Source organism: Uloborus diversus, chromosome 4 (assembly GCF_026930045.1).
Source record: "Uloborus diversus isolate 005 chromosome 4, Udiv.v.3.1, whole genome shotgun sequence".
Taxonomy (NCBI): domain Eukaryota; kingdom Metazoa; phylum Arthropoda; class Arachnida; order Araneae; family Uloboridae; genus Uloborus; species Uloborus diversus.
This window is the reverse complement of record NC_072734.1, coordinates 23,263,561-23,278,626: the sequence shown is the minus strand read 5'-3', so window position 1 is coordinate 23,278,626 and position 15,066 is coordinate 23,263,561. Positions and strand designations below refer to the sequence as shown.

General features: G+C 30.6%; 1 protein-coding gene across 1 annotated transcript in view; it reads left to right on the top strand.

Moving 5' to 3' along the window:
* The window catches only part of LOC129221257 (serine/threonine-protein phosphatase 2A 56 kDa regulatory subunit epsilon isoform-like), a 182,255-nt gene extending 172,851 nt beyond the window's left edge, over positions 1–9,404 (top strand). Inside the window, exons 11-12 of the mRNA XM_054855713.1 lie at positions 1,757–1,986; positions 7,970–9,404. Coding sequence (XP_054711688.1) covers positions 1,757–1,986; positions 7,970–8,075 — 336 coding nt within the window. The 3' untranslated portion in view covers positions 8,076–9,404. The remainder of the gene's footprint in view (positions 1–1,756; positions 1,987–7,969) is intronic.
* The last annotated feature ends 5,662 nt before the right edge of the window (positions 9,405–15,066 follow it).

Sequence of the window (15,066 nt, the reverse complement as noted above, 5' to 3'; positions counted from 1 at the left end):
AGAATTTACTGCCTTCCATGCACATGGACGTATTAAGTCCAATTAAAACTTCGAGTTTTAGCCCCAGCTAATAATAATGTATATAAATAATGTGTACATACAGTAATGTGTATATATATGCCTATCAAAACGCTTTTTCTTCTTGGAAAAAAAGTTCAGGTATTTTTTTATGGAGTCACAATCACCCCTGATTATTTCCATTCAAATTTTTAATCCATTTGCATCCAAGTTGATTCAAGCTCATTCTTTTCCAGCTTGTATCTTTGATCTGCAAAGACTTTAGAAAGCAAAATTTAGGAAGGTCTGAAAATTTTGGACCTTCTCAAATTGAGGGATTGTTTTCACCTCAATGTAATTTAAATGCTTTGACTTAATGAAGTATATTTTGTAACTTTATATTTCAAAATTCTTTCTCAATCGATATACATGTATATTGATCCCATTCATAATTTCTGAATCATTTGACTAAATCTTTTCGAGAAAAGATTCTTTATTATTTTAACTTTCTCATGCATTCCCACATTGTGAAAGTTTTTCTTTGATATTCCCATTTCCAGGGCTGTTGCCAGATGCATTGTTTGGGGGGGAGGTTGAAACTGATTGACAGCAGTGGCAGAACTAGAAAAAAAGTTTTAGAGGAGGAGGGGGGCACATATGAAAAAAAATGAATTGATAAGGAAGGACAGAGAGGGGGGTACAGGGGTTCTCCCCAGGAAAATATTTTAAACTTGTAGTTATAAAACGCAATTTTGGATTTACTTTGCTGATGTTAAGTGTAAAAAAAGTTACAGGGGTCTGAGTGGAAAAATCTAGAAATTGACGCCGAAAAACACGATTGCAGGACATTTTAGTGATTTTAGGGAGAGAGAGATGGAGCTATCGATTTTTTAATAGATTTAAATCAACTCCTCCTCCGCCTCCGAATTTTCAAAATTGAAGTTTCAAAAACGTAATTGCTGACAAACTTTGAATATTTTACATGAAAAAGATTATGGAGCTCTTCCCTGGAATTTTTTTCAAAATTATGGCCCTAAAAACTAAAGCAATATTTTATATTCAGGGGCTATTTTACTAAAGTTGTTTGTAAGTGTAGCTTCAGCAATTTTCAATATTTTTTGGCATTTGGGAGCGTTCTCCTAGAAATTTTGTGAAACTGAAGAGCTAAAAACAAAATTTCAGATGCTCTATAAGGTTTTCAGTGTTTGTGTGTAGTGTAGGGGGCTTCAGAGGAGTAGCATTTTAAAGACCTTATTTTCAGACAAACCAGAAAAAAAGATAAGAAAAGGAAAGAAATAGTGTGGATGGGGTGGGGGAGACTTAGCTGAATAACGAGCAGTAACTATTAAACATTTTTAATTCAAAGATTTCTTTTTAAAAGGAATTAAGATTTTCCCCTAACATTTTTTTAAAGATCACTTTGTTTTCACAAGTTGTGGTCTTTTCTTCTCTTCAATAATTAAGAATAGTTTTTAAAAACGTTCAACTTATCCTCCTCCCCCCTCCTTCTGGTTGCTCATCATGAATGAGTTTTAAATAAAATTTGGAAAATGGAGAAAGAAATGTGTACTACCTTTGATTTTAAAACTTGTGCATGAAAATAAGTATAGATGTCTAAATGTAAATAGTCCTTTTTAGCTGAATGTAAAATTAAGATATTACAATGTTTGCAGTAGGTCTTGTAAATGTTTCGAACAAAATTTTTGTTAGAGCTTGAACATTTTGCGTATTTGAATTACTAATTTTTTCCTATTTCTAGGTTGCTGAAAGAGCTCTATATTTTTGGAACAATGAATATATCTTGAGCCTGATAGAAGAAAATAATCAAGTCATAATGCCTATAATGTTCCCAGCCCTTTATCGTATATCTAAAGAGCATTGGAACCAAACGATTGTTGCATTGGTTTATAATGTCCTTAAAACTTTCATGGAGATGAACTCCAAATTATTTGATGAATTAACAGCATCATATAAATCAGAAAGGCAAAAGTAAGTAAATTTTTCTTTACCAGTTCTTTATTTTGCAAAGAGAAGTATTAGTTCCTTTTGGGGTGGGTTCTTAGGCCAGTAAACAAACCTCTTTGAAAAGGGCATACCAATGAAATGTGTTGTCACTTAGGAACAGGTGATTTGTATTGTTAAACCTAACTTTTAAGAAGGTTGTATAACAAATTTGTTCGAAGTTTTAACATGTCATTTCAGGAATGGCTACCTGCTACAAATATCTATCCAAAGATGTTCAAGCATTCGCATTTATTTTTCACATTCACTCTTGATTAAGATGAAAATTAACATTAAGAAAAGTATCTTTTGTGATAAAACTGTTTTGAAAATAACAAAAAACTAAAGATGTATTTGGTATTATAAAACTTAAGTGCAACTTTTGTAAAGGGGTCATAAGTTAGGGTTAACGTACATCCTTCTTCTAAAATCACTTGATCAACTATCTGCAAGGCAAATATTAGTGAAATATTAATTGTAAGCATATATTATTTTTAAGGTAAATAAGATTAATACAGCTGATTTCAAATGCAATTGATGAATTGAAATTGATGCAAGATTGTATTCCTATAATGTTTGTTAAGTTCTTAGCACTTTTTCTGCAACCATAGCTTTCAATTCATTCTAGTAGAATAATTTCTGTCCCAAAAAGTCACTGCTAAATATTAATACAGTGGCTCCCAAAAGTTTTCGTACACTTTAAATTTTTTTAGTAAAACCAAAATAACGTGAAACTGAATTCAAATATGAAGTCCAATATTTTTCCATATCATTCCTATGTCATTCTAAATAAAACTATGTAGTTTTTTTCAAAATATTGACAGATCTTCTTTTTGAAATATGTCAAAAAATGAAGAGACAGAGAAATAATACGCCACAAAAGTCATCGTACACTCAAATATTTTCGAATAAACTGTCGTTTTTTTATTATTTTTGCATTGTGTTGACCCTTAAAAGTCATTTGGCTTTGAGTTTTGTTTATTTATTTCTTAGTATTGTGCTTATTACTTTAAAATGACTGGTATTTGTAAAAAACCACAAACACCATTCGAAATTTGAACTTTTTCCTCACAGTAGAGGTAAATTGGTTTGAAATGTCTCTAAATTAGTTAATTCATTCCATTCTATAGTAAAGTGCTTGATAAAATGCTATAAAAAAAGAATCGGACCGAAAACAAGGCAAGAAAAGGTCAACCGGCAAAGTTGACAAAGCATGATTGGAGATTTACAGTTAAAAAATTTATGAAAAATGCACATTTGAGTGCTGTAACAGTTTCTGCAGAATTTAATGAAATAACTTGCATTTAATTTTCACCTAAAATTGTTCGTAAAGTTCTCTGATTAACTGCATTGAATGGGAACTCTTCCCGCAGAAATTTCTTGTTCGTGCGAAAAGCAAAAAGCTTACGCTTTTTGTTGCAAAATAGATGATAAATAAGCTCTAAAGCATTTTGGAATAACGTCTTACTTACAGATGAAATTAAATTCAACATTTTTGGTTAAATTGTTGTCAATAGAAGAAAAAATGAGGAGCTTGATCTTAAGTACTTAGTTGGATCAGTTTATCAGGACGGTGAAGGGGTTCTTGTGCGAGGGTGCATATCAGCATCAGGACTTGGTAGTTTGGAATTTTTTGATGAAATAATAAATCATGCTGTTCATTTAAATATTTTAAAAACCAATTTTAAACTCAGTCAAAAAATTGATTATCGGAACCAACTTTGTTTTTTATCAAGATAACGATAAGAAGCACATGACTTTCAATGTTTGCATCTAGTGCCTCAATAATTGTTCTAAAAAGTTTAGAAAGTACCCCTTCAATCTCCAGATTTGAACTAAATGTAACATATTTAGAGATATGTGGAGGCTAGATTAGGAAAATACGACTTTGAAACGAAAATAGAGCTAGAAACAGTAACACTCGAAGTGTGGTTGAACACTTACTCAGAAATTACGCAAACCCCCCACCCCCACCCCCATCCAATTTTCGAAATCAAAACCTTAAAAATGCAAACATTATCTCCAATAGGTCGGGAAGAGGAAGGTTGATTTTTTTTTTTTTTTTTTGTCATTGTAGAGCCAAAAACGGAGTTTAATACGATCTTTTTGTGATGATACGTGGAGGAGAAATTATAGCACCCACACCAAGAAATTTTTCAAATTTAAAGTCTTAAAGATCCATTCTAATTATCTTTGATAATGGTAAGGGAGAAGAGTTTTGGAGCGCTCCTCCCGAATAGTAGCTCTTAAAAGGCTGTTTTAGACGATTTTTGGTGATGTTAAGGGGATGAGAGGTTGAAATCCAATCCCAGGAAATTTTACATCTTTGGTAAGGTTAGGGGTTAAAGAGATTCTAAGATCCACTCCCAAAATTTTTTCAAAATTTTACTAATTAAATTGCAAATGTAGGCAATTCATTATTCATGAGTAACTTTTAGAGGACCATTCATTTTTCGAAATTGAAGCTCTAGAAACGTAATTATTGAAGACTTTCAATGATGTTAGGGAGGGAGGAGTTCTCCCCCGGAAACATTTTGAAACTCAAGCGCTTGAAACAAAATTTTAGCCGGATCTTGAACAATGTTGGCGAAAAGGAGAGGGGGGTAGGACTCCCTTAGAAACTTTTACAAGTTATTTTTTAAAACATGGTTTGTAGACGATCTTTGGTAATATTAACAAGAGGAAAAGAAGTGGTTTGGAGGGTCCCATATTAAAAAGGGAATGAAGAATAATTACATAGCACTGCATAAAGCCAGGTTAAAACTTAAATCTAATTTTAACTTAATGCACAATCATTAAATGTATAATTTTTTATCGGAAACTTACTAGCACATACCCTTTTTCTTTCCCAAATGGGAGAAGTAAACACATCTAATATGAAGAGCCCATTATGCTAAATCAACCCAAATATTTGGTATACACTTGATATTTTTAAAATTTTCGTGAGGTGGCCTCTGGCATTGTTTCAATTCTTGTTAGACTTTACATGATTTTTTTTTTTTTTTCGATTTAAGTTAGGAAATAGGTTTTAAAAAACTATACTTGAAACTTCCTCAGTGTGGTTTTATAGCTCCCCAGCGTTGTTTTTATATTCAAGGTAGACTTCGAGGAATAATAAGGATTTTTTTATTCCCCCCTTTAGGATTTTCTCTTCCCCCTTTTCATTGTTTTCCTTATAGTTTGATGTTTGATAGTTTTCCTTGTAGTTTGATATATATTATCAGGGAAATTTGTTGCATTTTTGATCAAAAAAGGGGATTTTAACTATTCTTGAAATTTTCTCGGAGGGGGCCATGGCTCCCCCCCCCCCCGGCCCGCTCCCTGGATCCGCCCATGCATCTTTGCGACTATGTGAAAAGTAACTTAGATTTTTAAAACAATAATTCCATCAAAAAATGCTGGAAATGAACTTAGTAAATGTTGAAACAAAAGTTAAATCTGAGAAGTTAAGTTTTGATTTTTTTGTATTTACTAGGTGTAGTGATGTTTCAAGATGTTGTATTGTGTGGTTGTGTCATGCAATGTAGTTTTTGAGTTAGCAAATGAAACAAAGATTATTTGTAAAAGCAACTTCTCAGATTCAAAATGCAACTTAACTGAAGAACTGAGGAAATTATTTAGGCGACTATTTTTTAATTTTCAGGCTACTAAAGCAATTATTTTGAAGTAAAATTTTGATGGCAACCTTTGACGTACAAAAAGCAATTGAAAATGAAGCGTTTACAGCGATACGTCAAAAGTAACCACTGCTTTCCAAAAAATAAACATTGATTAATAAAACAGGACCTATTTGATAACATTTATTGCACAAGATTTTTTTTTCCTTTTCAACATTACCCTTAAATCAATGTTTGGTTGTCCTTCATATTTCTCCAGTGGACTTTTATGAATCTTAAAAAACAGAGGTAATTTAAAAAATCTACCATATTCGTTTTTCTAGACCCAAAACTAATAGGAATTTACTATTTAAAACCAGGATGCAGACAAAAATTTCCTTTTTGTTCACTGGTGTAGTTGAAAAACTGTTATGAACCATACAGTAACAGCATTTGCTATTTTTTGTGAGAAAATGTGCTTTTAAAAAAGCAAAAAATTGTCAAATTGTTTGAGAACTTTTGTTTACAAAGACAGTCTTCACTGGAATCAACCCTTCTCGGTTCCTGAAAAAAGTATTTGTGAATGGTTTGTAAGCAAAAGCTAAATTTCAAGAACTACCTTTTGGAAAAACTACTTGTTCTTATCAATCTCCCACATTGACGGGCGAATCCCTGACCTGCAGCAAAATCTACAAATGTCAACTTACAGGGTTCGTACGGGTCATGGAAATCCTGGAAAGTCATGGAAAAAAAATAACAAAATTTCAGACCTGGAAAAGCCATGGAAAATTGAAATTTTCATTGAAAGTCATGGAAATTTATTTCAAGTCATGGAAAAATTTCCTGGACAAAGAGAAAGGAACAGTAGCTAAAGGAGCATTAGAAATTTTGAGTGATTTAACAGTATAGCACAAAAAAGCTATTAAAAGTGGAAAATTGAACGATCCAAAAATCAAATCTGAATTTTGAAATCTCATTACATCTACTTCTGTCGCAGCCCCTTGCCATTTTTTGCGATGTGATTTTCCTGCCTGGACATCACTTATTTTGAATTTTCTGTTATTTTCAACACTTCTTATGTTTCATATTTTGTAGTAGCAAAATTTCATGTTCTTAGTTTTGCCACGCCCACTCAAAAAAAAAGCAGTTCAATTGTATGCAAGTTCGATTCCATCACTCGTAAGGACTTAATTATTATATTTATTAGAGTTTATTTTAATTTGTTAAATGTTTTAGAAAATAAAGATCTTACGTCAGGCGATAGAATACAGAAAAAGAGGCATTCTAATGCTCTAAACCAGTAGTGCTCAATATACGGCACGCAAAACTAATCCATGCGACCCACTGCTATGTTCAATGTCGGGAATTAAACGTGTTCCTGAATTTCTGAACCTATTAATTTATATAAATTTGAAGGTATGCAAATTTGAAAACAAAACAAATATACTTTTGAATCAGAAGATTGATTCATTACTGAATGGGTTTTTTTAAAAAAGATCTGGTTTAGAAACATAAAGAACTAAACTATGTGGCTTTACTTCAAAGAACCAAAATACTGTCAAGTTACGTGGATGATTAAAGGCACTATTGATACCAAAAGGTAACTTTTGAAGGAAATTTATTGAAACTTAGTGATAACTCAACAACCTTGTCCCATTCAATATCATTCTGTCTGTTTAAAAAAAATATCAGACATTTTAGCATCATCATATTCGCTTCACTGCATTTTTGATTTACTTAAATTTATATGATGAAAACAAATAAGAATAGTTTAGTTTTTTAAGTGTGCACTTATATTTTTTAAATTACTAGTAAGTGCTTCAGTGAGGCTGTGGCATTCATATAGATGTTTTGCTAATGCTCATTTCCAAATATTGCCAAGTTTGAGATTAAATAGTGTTATTCTGTTCGTGTAACAAGGTCATGAAAACTTTCATTGAAGTCATGAAAAAGTCTTGGAAAAGTCATGGAATTTTTTCATCCAAATAGAGTATGAACCCTGAACTTAGCATCCCAAGGGTGCGAAAAAATATGCAACTTGCGGGTTGTTAAGAGAGGTTTTGCTGGTCTCTCCCAGATAATTTTTAACATTAAGTAGATGGGGGGGGGGATGTTGCCTTAAAAATTTAGTCATTGATGAAGGGGTTGCCCATAGAAGTTGAAAGTCAGTTGCTCAACTCAAAATCCACTCTGTATAAGCAAAATATTTCAGTTCAAAATCCACCAAAAAATTCAACCACGTGTTGACATGCTCAACTATTGCAATAAAAGATGTAAGGACCAGAAAGTTGTCCATGGCTTGTTTTTTTTTAAAGCAAAGTTAATGCATAGATATGTTATATGACTTTGGTAAATGTTCTTTTTTTTTAATCTAGAGAAAAGAAGAGAGAAAAAGAACGAGATGAGTTGTGGAAAAAATTGTCCCAGTTGGAGCTGAATCACAAGGCCAAGCTCAACTCAACTTCCCATCACTCCCCCTAGTGACTCCTTGATACACGTTTTATTTCAGTAGAGTCGGGTCAGCAACACCCGCACTGTACATTGACACTTGTGTGAATGTGGTCATGACTGCCTGTGGCCCAAGAAAAAAAATAAAATGTATCAGTATAAACTGGCCCAACCCGAGGAACAAATTCTATTCCTTTCATGTGAGGAGGCATTTCGATTAACTCCAGTGCATGACGAAAGGAGAACCAAGGTGGCTTCCTATCTGTGTTCAAGCTCCAAGTTGCTTGAACTCATTCTATACTATGCTGTTGGAAAAAAAAATCCTTTTTTAATCTATATTATATATATATTGCTTGAAAAAGAATTTACTGTTAACCAATTCATAATTGCGGAAATAGAAATTTTTTGGAGACAAATTTTTGTAACATTTGAAATATTTGAGGGTTTATTTCCTATGTTGTAAGGAATTGGATTAATGGTGCGGGGGAAAAGAGCAGCTATGTAAAAGAACAGAATACTTTCTAACCCTATGAATCAAAAATTAGGTTTTTAATTTTCGTTTCTAACAAATGACTTGCAGCTAATGTATATCTATGAGAAAATTATCTAATTTTTATGAAATGCAACTTGATTTCTTTGCCTTTTTTTTTAATTCATTGACATTCAGACAATGGGTAGTAAATCATCAAATATTTATTCTCACAGAAAAGGGGCACATGCGAGTGCTTTGTAGTTGTGCTGATAGTTTTAAATTGTGCATTTGTCACAAAATTGCCAGCAATCATTGATCACTTCATTTTCATCCTGTTCATTAACTACCTCATTTTCTGCACAGAAAATTGAGATCCTCCATCATTACCACTCATAGCTAAAGAAATTGAGCATTACATTAGAAATACAGTTTTAGATAACTAAAACTTTCTTATATAATCGGTACTGAGTTGTGCATTTCAATTCAATATCTAAATTTTTTGTCAATTCAATAAATGTTTTACTGTTTGTTGTACTGTGTTTAAATTATAATTTAAATTTATAAGAATATATTTCATTCAAATTTTCTAAAGTGTTGGTTTTGTTCTTAAGTTTTTCATGATGAAAATTCTAATAATTCTGAAAAGTGATTATTTGCTGTTTACTTAACATAGTTTTATGTTAAAAATTTTGAAAATATATCCATCTTAATGATAAGATGGCTCACAAAATTCATTGTTTCAATTTTTGAATTAAAGTGAAGTGAAACAAATGATGATACTGAAAGATAATGTAGAGTCCCTTCCCTTTCCATTATAAAAATGAATGAAGGGGATCTACAGTGGGTTTTTCCCCCTTTCTTTTTTTAATTTGAATGCTAGACATGCCAAAGTTAAGGGAAAAAAAATTATTGTAAAGCCTATGTTTGAAAAGTGCTGGGAATGTTTTTGAAATTTTTTAGAAAATTTCTAGAGATTTTTTTTGAAGAAAAAAATGTTATTTTAAAGTGCAAATTTGATTTTTTTTTTAATTTTAGAAAAACATTTATGTTCAGAAAATGATTCCAATTCAGAAAGTAAACTATTGAATATTTTTTCCCCTTCAACTGTGTTATTTCGCATTAAAATATGTTTTTTTTAATACTTTGAAATAGGACTGTCGTTAAAACATTGCTGCGTGTTTATCAAACATAACAATATAAACTTCATTATATCATTCGGTTCTACCCATTTTTCAGTTGATTTCCTATTGTTTAGTTGCTTAAATGATTTGTAATAATTTATTAAGAACATTTGTAATGGATGAAATTTAATCATGTTATACAAAAGAATCATTGCGATGAATTTGCCTTCCAAAATCAACTGTCCTGGCTACCAATTTTTTTCTCTTGTAATTGATCTATTTATCATACATGTGTAATATTTTCATGCATATTGTACTGTGCCAAACAATATTTCTTAATATTTTAGATAGTTTTACTATATAAAATTTTAATTAAACAATATTCAGTATTCGTTTTAGTTTTGCGGAATCGATTTTGTTATTTTATGCTCGATTGTTTTGTGAATGTAAAAAATTTAAAAATTATCATTTTGTTAAAGTTTTTCTCAATACAGGTTTAAAATCAGTGATATTAGCTTCTTCAGTGCAGTTTTTTTTTTTCGCTCAATTATTGAAATAATTTGAAGACAATTCTTTATTGGGTATTAAGATTTTTTAATGAATTTTTTTGGATTTTATCTGATGAATGATAAGTAGATAAAAAAAATCGACTGTTCTGTAATCTTTGCCTTTTTCCTGTGTTTATAGTAGAAATCAACATTATCCAGTGTAGATTTAGTTCCCCATATTTCCCCTCCTCAGTGTTCCAGTAGAGTCATTCTGTTATCTGCTGTGCAAAAATGAAGTATACTTACAAAATCTAACTGAAGCTGTAATCTAGATCAAGCATTAGTATTTCTCTCTTTTATATAATTGATGATTAATAAGAATTTTTTGTGATTTTCATGTTTAAATTTAACTAATATTTTAAAGCAATTTAGTAAAGCTCAAAAGATCTTCATTTTTCAAACCCTGAAGGGTTCGAACAATCTCTTTTAACCCTTTATGTCCCGATGGGACTTAAAAGTCCCCAAGTTGTTTGAAAACAATACAATTGAAAATTTTCCATGAATCCTGATGAGACTTTTAAGTCCTGTGTAATACTTTGTTATAAAAATAAAACTAGTAATTGAAACTTAATGTATTTTTTTTTTTTAGTCTTTCTATAGTTAAATTGAGCATTAAAAAACAATATATACCACAAGTTTTCTGAAAATATCATAATTTTGGGAGTTTTTTCTGATAAATGTAAACATATTTCATTTGTAACATTTCACGTTCAGATAGTTTGTTAAAAGAAAATAACTGCACTATTTTATCAGTGATCTTTGGTTTCTTTCATGAAGCATTTAAAGTTAAAAGAAGTGGGTATAATTGAATGATTTATAGCAATCAAGTGTTATTCTGTAATCAAATTTATAATGCATGTGTTATTCTAATGTATTTTTATTTCATTTAAATTAAAAGAAATGTCAGTACTTATAAAGTAGGTGATTGTATATAAATTTTTAACTTTCTCCATTAAAAAATATAATAAAATTTGTAGGGAAACCTATTTCATTTATACCTGATGAAATAAATGCTAAAGGAGAGAGTTGGTTTCAAGATGCTTTAAAAATATTTTTTGGGGAAAAATAACACAATAAAAGAGCTTCTTGTCCACCTCAATGAACTGCTTATTTTTGTGCACTAGTTGTACTGGGTTTAAAATGTAGTGATAAATAATTTTTATTATTTTGTCTGAAGATAAAGAGAAAAATCAATTATGTATGAAATATTTCATAACTCTGGGCTTCCACCAGTTAGTTCCCTCTACTTTGTTCATTATCACTTTGAAATTCAAATTTAGATGTTGCATTTGTTTTTCTATCCTTAAAAATCTTTTGAGTTCAACTTTAACACAGAAATGGCTAATACTTCAATCGCTTTACTTGATATTGGTAATATAAAGTTAAGAAATGTTTTAAAACAGTTTAAGAGGTGTTCACAAATGTCTAAAATAATTGGATATGTTCATTAAAAAAAATCATATGCATACCCTTTTCCACAATGAGAAATTTCAACTGATGAAGGGCCTTAGGGTCTTGGACTGTATCCCTAGGATGTAAGTTGAGGCTCGACGGTACATTGATTTGAAACATTGCATTCCTACTGTCATGGTTCTACTTTTATGCAGGATTAATTCTTTATTGAAGATTAAATGTAAGTAACTTCAATAAGTATCCAAATATTTCTGAGTTGAGTAATAAATTAACCAAATTTTAGGAAATTGTTGTAGTTTACATCTTTAATGAACCGCATAGACACTTATGTCCTATCTATTTACATAAAAACTACTGAACATGCATTATTTAAGGTGAATGCAGGCATTCAACGTGTGTGCAGAGTTACACACTGAAGTTACTTTATTTACTGTTACTTTAACCCATAAAATTAACAAATTTCTCCTTGGTCATTCTTAAAATGTTTACAAATCAAATTAAATGTGACTTCTTATGGAAAAGGTTAATTTCAGTTTCGTACTGAAGAGAAAAAGTGCAAGAAGACAAGTGTGAGCCTTAGGCTTCATTGAATTTAACTAATATCTTCTTTTGATTTATTTTTTCCCCATGTTCTATTTTTTTTTTTTTTTTTTTTTTTTTTTTTTTTTTTTTGTGTGTGTGTGTACACATTCTTTGAACTTGTTTTAATATGATTGGAAGAGAAGAGAAATAAGATTTTTTTTTTCTGATTTTTAAATAAAATGTGTTGAAAAAAGAGAGAGGAAAAAATCAAATATTGTGCAAAGAAAAATTAACTGTTAGATCTCTCTCCCCCCCCCCCCAATACTGCCTCTTCCCTCCTAAAACATGTACCTTAAAATTCAAGGTAAGCATTTAAAATTTACTGGCTATTTTATGTTTGAATTTGTGCTAAAATCTTTTCATTAAAGTGTAAAGATATAGATTTACAACTTTATCATCATTAGAATAAAATCTAATTGTCGTGCTTTATCTTTCCCATTTATTCATACATTTTACTAGTTAAAGTATAAGTATAAAAATTTGGTTAGGTAATCGAATGGCATGTGTAACATAAATATTTAAGTGTCTTTTATTTTCATCCGATTTATTAACTCCTTTTTGGCTAAATGGATTCTCAGCTTTTAGACTTGTAAAGAATTGTTTCTGAGTAGCTGACACTTAGCATGCATGCTTTTGCACAATCTCTGCCTATTTGTTTTAGTAAAAGCCAGTCAAAACTTTTTCTTTAGATTCTAAATTTTTGCTGGATTTTGGATCGCTTTTTGCTTTGTCTGTACTAAACCTGATTATTTTAACAATTTTTTTATGTATTAATAATAACATCTTACTATGGATTTATTTAATTGGATTGCTGTAAATTCGCAAAATTTTACTACTGAGATTTTTATTTTTTTTATAAGCTTCCTTAGTAGTATAGTCCTGGTTTTAAAAATGTAATTCTCCTTCTATAAATACTTTCTAACATTTCATTTGCTTAAGTGAATTGCTACAATACTACGTGAATTGCAATTCCTTGCAACATGATGGAAAAAAAGGTCCCTGACTAACCCCCTCCCCCCCCCCCCGCCACTCCTCCCCATAATGTAAACTAGATAATATTTTAGCAAGATAGTTTTGCTTGCAATTGACTAGTCCATTGGAAACAGTCAGAAATTTTAACTGAACAAATTTAAATAGGTTTATTTCTGATTGTAGTAAAATTTCCAGCAACAAATATAGCCATTTTTTGTTAAAATCTTAGTCTGCTTGAAAATGAAAAAATAATTATCTTGGAAATAAAAATTTCACAAATTGTAAAAGGGAGAAAATACTGCTTTCAGCCATCATTTCACTTTTTGTACCATTAGTCACCATTCATATTTTTGTGGAGTTCAGGATTATGTTGTTTCTGAAATGAGACTTGCAAAAAAAAAAAAATTCTTTTTGATCAAAAGTTACGGAAGGAGATCTTTTTTAGAAAAAAAAAATCAAAACCAGTTGGAAGGGTTAACAGGATTTTGTAAACAACGGTGGAAAAAAAAATGCAAAACACAAAACATCCTTGTTTTGAATCTGTTGTTGATTTTTTTAGGGTGGTTCAAAAATTCATGTAAAAAAAAAAGGTTTTTCATAGATAACATGACACTCCTCAATATTTTTAGACTTGTGGATGGTAATTATACTGGAAGAATTTTAGCTTCCTATTACAACTGAAAGAGAATGCTCAACCCCCTCCCCCAAACATCATAAGTATGGGGAGGTGGGTTAACAAAATACATTGAACTGAAAAAACAATGCTACACGTTATTATATTATATACATTAGTAATATGCAAATACATTGCAATAAAATAATTATTTACAAAAAAAGACAGCTTGGGAAATTAAATGTTTCTAAATTTATGGCATTTTCTATGCTACGGCTAATGTTAAATTAAGGATTCATGGAGCACCCTCTTAAAATTTGAGTAAGAAGCTAAAACTTTTACAGCATAATACTATTAGTAAGTCTAAAACAAATATTGGATGTCCTGAACTCTAGCTGAAAAAAAAAAGCGTTTTGAACCACTCGATTGTTAATGTATATATGTTGTGCCCCTATTGCAGTTTTGGGGAGCAATAAAAATTGAATATTGTTTGGTATAGTCACTATGCTCTAACATATCGCTGCTCTAGCACAATACTATGACATCGTGGAAAAGTGACATTTTTACGTAGATATGTAAAGTAATTCATGCTTTATGTAGTTCTACTCTGAGATGTGTTGAATTCAAGTTTGTTCACTCTTTCATTTTCCACGGCACATTTCCTGTATTACAGAGCATTACGTGTGTTTTTGCTCACGAGAACAATTTTTATGATGTCTCAGTGTTGAGCTAGGGCAGCCATTTTGTTCATTATGGATTTTCTATGCATGAACTAATGGAGCCAGGCTTGATTACATAAGAACAATGTTTTGCCAATTTATGCTCCCTCCAATGCTAAGTCATATAGTTTGTATATTGCATGCTGTGGCCATGTAATGTAAATAAAAGGTGAAAAATGAGTTTTTTAATTGCATGGGTCTTTGTTTTTTTCCATATAGTACTATCCAAGTGTACAGATGTTACTTTTTTTTAGTCACTTCAAACTTACCTCAAAAATTAAGTTGCTTTTGGCAAGGTAAGATGTACCATTTTTTTTTTCCTTAGACTATTGAGAATTACAGAGAATATTTATTAGTTATAATAATGTACTGCAAAAAAAGACGAAAAGTTCTGTATTCATAGATCTCAGAAATATTTGATGTTTTGTTGTATAAAATTTTTGTTTTAGTTTTTTTTTTTTATGTAGCATTACTTTTATGTTTTTGTGCAATTTGATGTTGAATGAAAATGTTTTAATGATAGTAAATTATATGGAAAAATATTATTTATTTTTAACACTTGTTAATCAGTTGCTCCTTCGGAA